The sequence below is a fragment of the Melanotaenia boesemani genome, chromosome 8 (assembly GCF_017639745.1).
Source record: "Melanotaenia boesemani isolate fMelBoe1 chromosome 8, fMelBoe1.pri, whole genome shotgun sequence".
Classification (NCBI taxonomy): Eukaryota; Metazoa; Chordata; class Actinopteri; order Atheriniformes; family Melanotaeniidae; genus Melanotaenia; species Melanotaenia boesemani.
Genome location: NC_055689.1, coordinates 1,917,063 through 1,928,346, shown reverse-complemented (window position 1 = coordinate 1,928,346; position 11,284 = coordinate 1,917,063). Strand labels below are relative to the sequence as shown.

Genomic DNA, 11,284 nt, shown 5'->3' with positions numbered 1-11,284 from the left:
CCTTGTCTTAGATATAGGTGAAAGGTAACATGAGGGGAGTAAGATGTAGCTGGAGAGGATAAAAAAAAGGCATCTCCACACTGGGCCTAAGGGCCCATTATTGAGATACAAAAATAACAGTAATTTTTGACGTATTAGTAGTGTCATGGTGTTTGAAATTTCGTATGTTATGGGGTAGAAAATGGCATTTTTCCATGTAAAAAATATAAACCCTACTTGATCATTTTACTATCAAGTATGACAAAATACTTGGATTATAATATTATTCAAAATGACCCCCCATCTACCACCAGGAAAAATTATGTGCAAATCTACTGCAGAATTTTGATGATTATTTTTAAATGTTATTAAACCAAACTGAACTTACAACAGATATTTAAAGCTTGGCTTAAGGACATGCAATTTTACTGGAGAAGTCTGGAGTAATAGCAATCTAAAATCAGGTATTAAACCAAACTGAACTTACCAGCGTTATCGTCAAACAACCATATTAGGGCTAAACTTCTGCCCTTCCATAACAGATGACAAAGTAATTGGACTTGAATGATGTTCACAATGGCCACAGCCATGACTTAGTCCAAGGACCTAAAATTTTACAGCAGAAATCTGGAGAAAAAGCCATCTAAAATCAGGTATTGAACCAAACTGAACATACCACCGATCTGGTCAAATAGCCATATTTACAATCCAGCCCTTCCACAACAGGTGACAAAGCAATTGGACTTGAATGATGTTCACAATGACCACAACTATCACTAGGCTTAAGGACTTGTAAATTTAATGCACAATTTTGTAGTAATAGCAATCTAAAATCAAGATGAAACTTAAAATGAACACTTTTGAACACTTTTATATAATGCAGACACCTTTACAACAACAAAAATACAAAAGATAAAACACATTTTCAATATAATTTCTTTGTAATAAGTGCACATTTTAAATGTCTTATTATGAGACTGGATGCATCTGTCTGAATAACTTTATACAGTAAAAATGATAACCAAAAAGAGAAGTAAATACAACAAATAAACAAAAATATATTAAATGCACAAAGAGCACTTCCAGTACTCCTTAGAAACATGTGCAAGCTCTGCATCATCCATCTGGAGGCACTGGGCATGGAACCATCTTCCACAGTCGTCACACTGAATCTATGATGTAGAAAACACACACTGAATCTATGATGTAGAAAACAAGGAAATTCCAAAAAGTGGACGTCGCATCAAACTTTCAAATACCTATACTTTTCCATTCAACATAATTGTGTGTAAAATAACGTAAAATAAATTTACTTTATTCAGAGAAATATTAATGTAAAAACCAGATGTGAAGTATACAGAAAGCCATAATAGAAACATTGTGCACATTTTTTGATTGAGTTTGTAATCAGAACTAAATATTGCCTTGGATTATAACTGCATTTTGTTCAATGTACCAGAGACAGAATTCCCATAAATGTTAATGTAATCGATTTGATCTGGATAACTTAACTGCAATAACTTTATAAAATTGTCTAAAAATGCTTTGAAATGGCTTATGTTGTGAGTTGCACTATATAAGTAATACTGAAAGGAATACAAATGAACTGACAAAGTGATGAGAGTTGCAAAAAACCAAATCTAATTACCAAAATATATTTAACTGTGAAATATCAGATTTAGTGATACTTGTCTGGTTATTTTTTCATTGTCTTTCAAAGGGAAATTGATAAGTTAATTTGCATGCAACTTAAACTGTTATGATGGAACAATGTATTTTTCAAAATGCTGTATGTGCCTAATTATTATAATCTAATCTTCTAATCAACTGAAAACTGCTAACACCAGTTTATTGTGCAAGTTCAATTCTTCAATCACACTTGGATTACCATCAACTCTACAGTGGAAATTGCTCAGTTTTGGTAGCGATGGATGGCCTGATGTCATCCATTTTCTGTTCTAAGCACAACTTACCCAGTCAGTAATGGAGGGCCCTGGGAGAGGTGGTTTTGCCATTGCGCATAAGGCACAGTTGTTGTCCATGTCAAACACTTCAACAAAAAAAAGTGGCAATCGTTGAAAAAAGTCACAAGATCATGACAGTTTGTTATGAACAATCACAAACCTGATGCCTCAAGGACTTCCTTCGCCAATGTCTCACGTTTCTTGGCTATTTCTGCTGTGTCTGTCTGAAATGCCATGACTGGTTTGTCAGGATATGCATTCATGACCGCCTTGGCCATCTGAAAACAGTCAAAAATGGAATTAAGAATTGAAAATGCCGTATCCATAATTTTGTTACATTAATTTTATGTCAGAAACTGAACAATGAAAACACGATGAAATGCAAATTTTGCCACAACACATTCTTTCAAACATAAGGTAAGTGGTTCAACCACAAATCCTGCCATGTGTGTCAAAATGTCATTGGCAAGAACCACACAATGCCACTAATGTGCTGATTTGTGTACGTTTGACATAAAAGCGTTTCATCTGTTGGGTGCAAATATTTAACAAATGATCAAGAGAAGACATTAGGAAGCACTTACTTTATACTAAGACTGTTGAAGACACTATAGACAGTAAGCATGTAGTTTAAGATATTTTCCATCAAAATTTATATTCTTCATGCAATACCAATGAAGTAGCAAAAGTTTTAACATATTGAGGTTATAAAAAATCATAACGGTCCTTAAAAGTAAAACTGTATTTATAAATTTTATATTACTGCATAAATATGTTTTCCTGTCAGACAAACTTCGACATGACAGGCTGATCATACATCCTCGCACCAGTACTACAAAATAAGCTGCATTATGAAGGTATGCCTACACAAAGGGTAATCTAACACTTTAACACAAGTACATCACAATACAGACAACCAAAGATTAGATTAAGTATTGGACACATCAATGGAAATAGTTTGAGAAACAAAGTAAATGAAGTCACTGAGTTGATAGTTCAATATAAATTGCAGATATTAGCCATTTCTGAGACGCACCTGGACGCTTCATTTGAGGATACAGAGCTAGATATAATGGTTTACAAAATTTATAGAAAGGATAGAAATGTATTGAGAAGGAGTAGCTTTCTATGTACAGGATAATGTGCCTGTAAAAATACAAACTGATATGATGTAATATAACATTGAGTTATTATGGTTACAAGCAAATCTACTGCACAGGAAACCTAGACCACCAAATGAAAACAATTAATACCTGGAAAGAATGTGCAAAATGTTGGATTACATTACTGCTGTGGGTCAGGACATCTACTTCATGGGAGACTTTAGTATAGACTGGTTTTCTCAGAATGGTCCACAAAGAAACAATATGCTTACTGCAACAAATGCCTGTGGACTCACTCAAATGATAGATAAACCAACAATATGTGTAAAACAAGACGGCACCATGACATCTACCTGTATTGATCATATTTTTACTAACTCTCCTGAATTATGAAATAAGATCTTGTCTATGCCCACTAGCTGTAGTGATCATAACCTCATCATAGTGTTCAGAAATTCAAAGGTGAATAGACCAGGACCTACAATAGTAGGTCACTCAGAAGATCATATAAAAGGTTCAGGCATGAGCTACATGTTACGGCTGTGAAAGAAATCTGTTGGTCAGAAGTAATTGAAACAAGCAATTCTGAAGTAGCTGTGTCTAAGTTTTATGATTTATTTCTGCCTCTAATAGAGCAACATGCACCGATGAGGAAGTTTGCTGTCAGGAATGCCATTACTCCCTGGTTTGACAAAGAACTAAAAAAAGCTATAAAAATGAGAGATCAAATGAAAATAACTGCAATTATAACAGAAAATAAAATTGACTGGGACATCGATAGAACGTTTAGAAACTCTGTTACAAAACTAGGTAGGAAAAAAAGGAAAGTATATTTTGAAAACAAAGTCAAAATAGCAGGAAATGATAGTAAAAAAATATGGAATATTTTGAATGATATAACTGGACGGAAAAATAGACCTATTCCATCCTTTCTAGAGGCAGATAGTACATTCAGAACTAAGAGTGTGGAGATAGCAAATTATCTAAATAATTATGTTATAACGAAATTAGAAAAATTAAGAGAAAATATGTCTAAACAAAGGAATGATATATCTCATCTATTGATAAGAAATGAAATTATGAATGGAAAAAACTCTAAGTTTAAGCTGGAAAATGTAAATATAAAGAAAGTAGATAACTTCTTTAATAAATTATAAAGGTAAACCAGCATGTATGGATGGCCTGAACACCAGACTTCTAAAATTGGTTGCCGTGGAGATTGCTACTGTATTAGCTCATATCATTAATTTAGGTTTCGGGTCCTCAATATGTCAAAAGCTTGGAAACAAGCTGAAATTATCCCACTGCCAAAAAATGAGAAACTGCCTTTTTCTAGGCCTAATAGTTGTCCTATAAGCGTATTACCTGTGTTTGGAAAAATGATGGAAACATTTGTATATGTATAAATTACTAACTAATTATCCAGTAAAAATATAATCTGTGACTCTCAACATGTATACAGAAAGGCTCACTCCACATCAACTGCACTGATCAGCATGTCAGCATGATGATTGACTGAGAGGTACTGAAATGAAAAAGAAAGTCGATGTAGTTTTTCTGGATTTCTCTGCTGCTTTGGATGTAATAGATCATCATCTACTACCAGACAAACTCTCTTGTTATGGCTTTGAGCAGTCTGCACTAACTTGGTTCTACAGTTATCTATCAAATAGAACGCAAACTGTGTTTTTTAATGGCAGCTTCTCTGAAACCAGAATTACAATATGTAGAGTACCCCAGGGGAGTTATCTGGATCAGTAATTATTTACTATTTTCACAAATGTTATACCATTTATATTAGATAAAGCTAACATAGTAATGTATGCATATGATTAAACCATCTACACGTCTGCACAAACTAACAATGAATTACAAATGATTATGAATAAGGAACTAAAGGGTGTGGCTAATTGGGTCAAAGCAAACAAACTGGTCTTGAATTTATCAAACAATAATTGCATGAATATAGCATCAAATTCGAATAAGGATAATAACATATTAAGGATAAAAATGTATGATATTAACATAAGACAGGTGCATGACACCAAGCTTCTGGGTGTGGCTGTTGATGACAAATTATCATGGAAAAAACACATGAACAATATGATTGCAAAGATGGAAAGAGGTATATCATTAATCTTAAGACATGCAGCTTTTATGATACCGAACATCTTAAAAACAGCAGTTCAATCTTTAATACTGTCATATCTCGACGACTGCCCAGCAATTTGGTCTAATGCAAATGCTGAAAATTGATGTGTACTGTATGAATATTAGAAATCATAATTATGATGATATTATTGTTGTTATTATGATCATTATTATTATATGATAATAAAAATGTATTGATGTGTATGAATATTTGTTAACATAATTATGATATCATTGTTGTTATTATGGTCATTATTATTATCATAATTGTAATTATTATTGGTACAGAATAATCAATGGTATATTGTATACATGAGGGAAGAACATTTGCTTGTATCTGGAGGTCATTACGATTCATGTTTTTTTTTTCTGTTTTTGTTTAGTTATGGTTATTTTTTTAACATTTGTGTACATTTTGTTGGACCCCCAGGAAGAATAGCAGTTGCCTTGCTGCAGCTAATGGAGATCTTAATATCTTAATACTAAACTAATAAACTAAACAACCATAAGATTCTTTTGTTTTACCTTGTTAGCAAAAAAAGTAAAAGCTCAGTGCATATAATTTTGATTTACATTTACTGTCTCAATATCATGTAAAAAAAAAGATTTATATAAAACACTGATACTGATGAAGATTTCAGTTTTCAACTATTTAAACAAAATTTAAGTTTACTGTACCAAAATGACAATCACTCCACAGCTGCTGCCATCCCTCTGAACTGGGTGCTGAATTACACCACCTTTGAGTTTCAGATCCACCCAGTCTGTCTTGTTGTGGCAGGTCCTCCGCATTTTGAAGTAGTCACTGAAAAACATGTAATAATATCATTTTTGATTAAGATGAAACTTTATTGAAATGTTAAAAAATGCTGGGCATGTGGGCATTTGTTTTTATTTAATTAGGAATATGCATATTAATGAACATAAAAAAATGTTGTTATGTAACAATTAGGCATGGACTGCTTTACATATGAAGCCCGTGGCAGATCAAGGCAATTTAAGACTATACGCAAATACAAGGACAGTGTCAAAGACAAAGTTCATCCACATCAGTCTACCACTTCAGACATAAAGAATGCTTGAAAGAATAGTCATTGTTGGTTCATTACTCTTTAGCCATAATTTGAATTCTTTAGACTGTGGTACAGTCTATAATATCAGCAGGGATGCTAATCCAAATCCCAGTTCCTTTAATTGAGATCCTATGTAAAAAGAACGCTGTACATTCATAAAGTACTCCACACTCGCCTCTGATAGACACTCTGGTTAGTTTTCAATTTACTGCAATTGTTAAAAGAAAACTGTTTTCTTTAAAATATTTTCAAAGCTTTTTTGTATGAGGATTTTATTGTTCGATATGTTTGGCAGCGAGTTGTTAGTTTTCTAATATTCAATATGTGAAAAAATATGCTATGATAAAACATTTTAGCTGGACTGAAATTCATGAAGAGGACAGCCAGGTACAAAAAAAGAGCTTTGATAAAGCTCAACCAGCACAAAACAAGGATTGCATTTTTAGGGAAATGAGTTGTGAAAACTAGGTTTTGTCTCCAAAAAAAAAAACAAAAAAAAAAAACAACTGTGTTATCACCAGGATCGGACATGGCAAGGGTAAACAGCATAGATGGAAAGTATGTGGGAATGTATGACATGAAAACAAATTAAACTAAAATTTTTTTTATACAGATCTTGCTTGAATATTTCACTGTTCTCACTACTTCTATGTCCATATGTCTGCTTAACCCAATATCATTTTCTCCACATTTTTTCTTTTGCCACTGCAGATATTGATGTACTTGACCATAATTGTAAGCTTCCCATGATCACTTATGACCAGGTCATGTTTGATACAAAATCCTACCTCTTCATGACTGGGTATTCTTTTTACTAGCCTATTATTGATTTCCTGGGGAATCCTAAAAGCTGCTATACCATAGTTATTTTTTTTTCATCAGCTTGTATAATGGTTCATCTTTCACTATCATATTATTCACAAAGGTGTGCTTTGATTCACTAATATTTCAGGATCTTTTTCTACCTCTTCCTCAAATATAATTCACCAACTTGTATTACTTACCGGAATCTTTTGGCAGCAAGGTCTGAATCTTGTTGTTCAGTGGAGCTTCGTGCTGGATCAACCAGATACACACAGCTGTCTGCTGCATTGATATACTACAGCAAAAGGACATAAAATCATTTCAAATAAAATAAATCAGCATGTGACGAGATTAATTTTGTAAATCTAGTGGCATATATAACAAAACATAACTAACCAAGAACTTCCAGTGAACATTGCCAATATTGACAAATGACACAACTGCATGGTACTTGTCAAAGTTAACCTGCAAGATAACACCTTTGATGATCTCTCTGTATTATCATTAATTTCAAATATATAAATACTTCATTTATTTACATAAAAATTACCTTTGACAAACTTTGCCTCTGGATTTCTTCTCTGTTACCAAAGAGGATCACACCAGTTGTGTAATGATTCATTACATACACTGTGCTCCCCAAGTTCAGGACATTGGCAGTGTGATGTAGAATGCTTTCAATGATCTTAAGAGATCATTTTTATACAGTCAAAAATGGAATATTATGAAATCCTGAGCATCTTTTAAATAAATTCTGTGAAAACATTTATAATGAATGTATCATTAAATTAAATAAATTTAAGAAAGTGTATTAGCCATTATAGGTATGCATGTATAAACATTTTAAGTATTAGTACCTCGCCTGTAAGCCACTGGTGTGGCCGAAGTGACCGCAGCTCGCTATGGTGGATCACAAAGTTGTTTCCTCTGTGCTGGGAAGGAATTACTGAGACAACAACTTCTGTGTCTTTCTTTTTCCACAAAGTGCAGAGCTGTGAATAGTTTTAGAAAATGTACAAAATTATAAGTGACTATAAAGAACAAATTATTGTTTTGAAAATTGTACTTTAGCCAATAGACATTTTAAAGCAAAATTAAAGACATTCTAAATAAACATGGAATATCAGGTTTCAGAACTATTTCTGGATATTATGGATAAATGAAAGTGACTCTCTCCTACTTGTCTCAGTATTTTGTAAGAAACTTGAATGAATTTTATTAAAATGTAATCACAGATTCTTAGCAAGTCTTTGAAAGTTACATTTATTTATATAATTTGTAGTTGTGTTCTTTATTGTAGTCTGTAAAACCTTCAATAAAGTAGTGCTGTGGATAATGATAACTGGTTTTATGTATTGTTTATTCAGTTGCAATGGAGATGAGGGCGTGTGATGTACTTGGTGACAGGTGAGATATCTTGTTCAGTTAGTCACTTGGTGGTTTCTTAGCATCACAGACATTTTACTGGCACACTGTATTTATAACCTCAGGTATTCACATTAATTAACTTGCTTTAAGCTACATGGCAGGGACTCACCTGTTTGTCCAGTTCCACATTGTCTGGGACAGTTGATGTGGATTGATCGGCCTTTAGAAGGTGCTGTTTTGTTTTCTTCTATTAAACAAGATAAAGCAAGATGTCAGTATAATAAAGGCATAGAAAAACATTCATAAATTAAAAAAATACTTTTAACTTATTCACAACATCACTGTCTCAACTGTTTTTGCTCAATCTATGCATTCTGTAAAGTTCATCTGTCCTTGTGCAGAAAGCTAACATAGACTACAGACTTGGCTGGCATTATAATTGATCATTAACACATTAATTATCAAAATCTTACCTCTGTTACAGGATTGGACTGTTTGAGGTTCATGGGGTGATTGCTGCTGGTGTTTTGGCCCTTGGTCTGAGCTGATTTTTCCCTCTTTGGCACTGGGACCTTTGTTGGAACTGAGTAAAATTTTGAGCTTGGTCCACTGGGCTTTGCTCCATTTCTCTTCGCCCAACCCTCTTCAGACTGGGAGATATCTTTCATTTTCACTGGCTTCAGTAGTATGTTTTCTGTGAAGTTGTTAGAGATTATGTGCTCTCTGTATCTCCCCTGCAGAGAGCTGTACATTTTTCTCACAAAGGTCCCTGGCCGAAGTCGCCTCTGTTTTCTTAGGATGGAATTTTTTACAATCCCAAACCACCTCTCCACATGGCAGTTTGTTTCACGTGTTTTGTGGAGCCCAAAGGTGATATCTTCCTTGTCTGAAGCATATCTTTCTAAGTTCCCCAAAAGCAGGCCACTCCAGAGGGGGAAAATGCCCAGATAGTTGTCAAAAAGCAAGTTAATAATACCTGGGCAGAAATACGGATTGTCCTCTTCGGGTGGTGACTCCTCATCATTTGCAACATCATCCTGAACCTCCTCCAGGACCTTCTTGAATGCACGACTGAAAGGCGATCTCCCAATAATTGTGTTCGCATTTTGATGTTCCTCATCTTCTTCATGATCAAAGGGGGAGTCCTGAAGCTTGTTGGTTTGCTCAATGTTGGGCACCTCGCATTCTTTTATGACGTCCTGCAGAACTTTGAGATGATTGACGACTCTTTCTGTGGTGTGTTTCGCAATCAACACTGTACACAGAGAGCGGAAGATTTGCAGTGCTTCGGTCAGTGATGTGCTGTTTTGCAACCTTGCAAATGCAAATGTTGTAAACTCCCTCAAGCCTTTGTCCTGGGTTGTTCTACCTATTGACTGTGCAACAGCTTTGATTACATGAGCAGCACACATGTGCAGCACAGTGAACATTTGTATTTGTTTCCATGTCTTCCTTTTGGAACAAATATCAAATGTCCTGTCCAGGTAGTTGGCCATGTTCTCCTTGTTAAACGACAGAAGAACACTTTGAAGCAGTGCCCAGCTGTAATCCGTTTCTACCTGATGGATTCTGATTTTTGTGTACTGGGAAAGTTTCCTTAAGAACTGCATGATCCAGAATGTTATCGGGGGAACAGAGTGCTCATTGGTCAGCATTTCGCAGACAGGGAGGGGAGGTACATTCCGACCACCTCCAGGAAGTGTGAGTGAATAATAAAGGACTCTTTTGGTCTGGCCAGGTACTTTTGATACAACAGTTCCTGTTGCATCCAGGTGTAGTGTCACTGGTGTCCTTTTCCGTAAATGCTGCACAAGTATGCTGAGTCCTGTTTCCGTATACATATGCAATCCGAATGGATCAACCTGAAAGTGCTGTATGTAGCCGGGCATCTGATGAAATCTAGAATGGCATTCTTTCATTATGTTTTGGGTTAAGTACATCTCCATAAAGACGTCATCGTGGATTCGTTTGCTTTTTTTAAACTCTGAACTGATGACTTTGAGAACATTTTTATTCAAACTCCGAGTCATGTTCCCTGACATTATTTCGGCTTGTGGTGTTTTTTTACGTTTACTGTAATAGACATTGCTCACACCTTTATGTAGAGCTCTAGCAATTTTTCCCCTTTTGTTTTTGGTTGATGGGCGTAATTTTGTTTCCTTGGTTTTGTGCGTTATTTTGCCTTTTTGTTGGACGCATATTTTTACCAGGTTGTCTCCGACTGGCTCCTTTTTCATTTTAAAGTGGTATTTGGCGATGCAGGAAGGGAATGTGCAGATTGCACTTACATTTAAATATGGACTATTTCTTTTACGGCTGTTATGTGCTTTTACATGTTGACTCTTAAAGGAAAGAGTACAGCATGGATTTATTTTTCTGAAACTGTTATATAACACAGTTGTCCATTGTTGCCTCAGTTTTGTTGAGCCTGGCTTCGGGGCAATTCTTTTCCATTTTTTTGATTTCACAGTGATCACAAACTTCTTCGGTAAGACTGGCAACTTTCTCCATTGTTTCCTTTTGTTTTCCTTCTCTGACTCTTCCTCATGTATTTCCTGTTCCCTCTGTTGAAAAAAATCCCTCACCCCACATCTATTTTTGGTCCAAATGACCCACAACCAGTGACGGTTTTTGCTTTCATCCTTTCCGAATAACTTAAGTGAAACTTCGGACCAAATAGCTGAGGAATAGCTTGTGTCTTTTTTTTCAATATTGACACTCCTCAGGGTTGTCACCAGAAATTGCAGTCCTCCTGCTAGTCCCCACAAGTCTTTTCTCTGGGCTTTGTGTCCCTTTTTCACCCTTCCCATTTCTGTGACTTTAAAAAGCTATGAAAAGAGGG

General features: G+C 35.0%; 1 protein-coding gene across 2 annotated transcripts; it reads right to left on the bottom strand.

Moving 5' to 3' along the window:
• Positions 1-916: 916 nt before the first annotated feature.
• On the bottom strand, positions 917-9,569 carry LOC121643866. 2 transcript variants are annotated; one of them, XM_041991450.1, is made up of 10 exons: positions 8,916-9,569; positions 8,612-8,689; positions 7,932-8,066; positions 7,625-7,759; positions 7,471-7,539; positions 7,275-7,369; positions 5,876-6,002; positions 2,104-2,221; positions 1,953-2,029; positions 917-1,151 (listed from the first exon to the last, which is right to left on the bottom strand). In XM_041991450.1, the coding sequence occupies exons 1-10, from the start codon at positions 9,192-9,194 to the stop codon at positions 1,041-1,043; spliced, it is 1,224 nt and encodes a 407-aa protein (XP_041847384.1). In that variant the 5' UTR covers positions 9,195-9,569; the 3' UTR covers positions 917-1,040. The 2 variants fall into 2 exon arrangements, with proteins under 2 accessions (XP_041847384.1, XP_041847385.1); XM_041991451.1 differs by having other exon boundaries at positions 8,612-8,686.
• Between the last annotated feature and the right edge of the window lie 1,715 nt (positions 9,570-11,284).

Excerpts from the sequence above, each read along its gene's own strand:
- LOC121643866 (XM_041991450.1), bottom strand. The coding sequence starts at position 9,194 with ATGTACAGCTCTCTGCAGGGGAGATACAGAGAGCACATAATCTCTAAC. Across the intron at positions 8,067-8,611 it reads ATGTGGAACTGGACAAACAG|CTCTGCACTTTGTGGAAAAA; the intron begins GTGAGTCCCTGC and ends AACTATTCACAG. Across the intron at positions 7,760-7,931 it reads ACCAGTGGCTTACAGGCGAG|ATCATTGAAAGCATTCTACA; the intron begins GTACTAATACTT and ends TGATCTCTTAAG.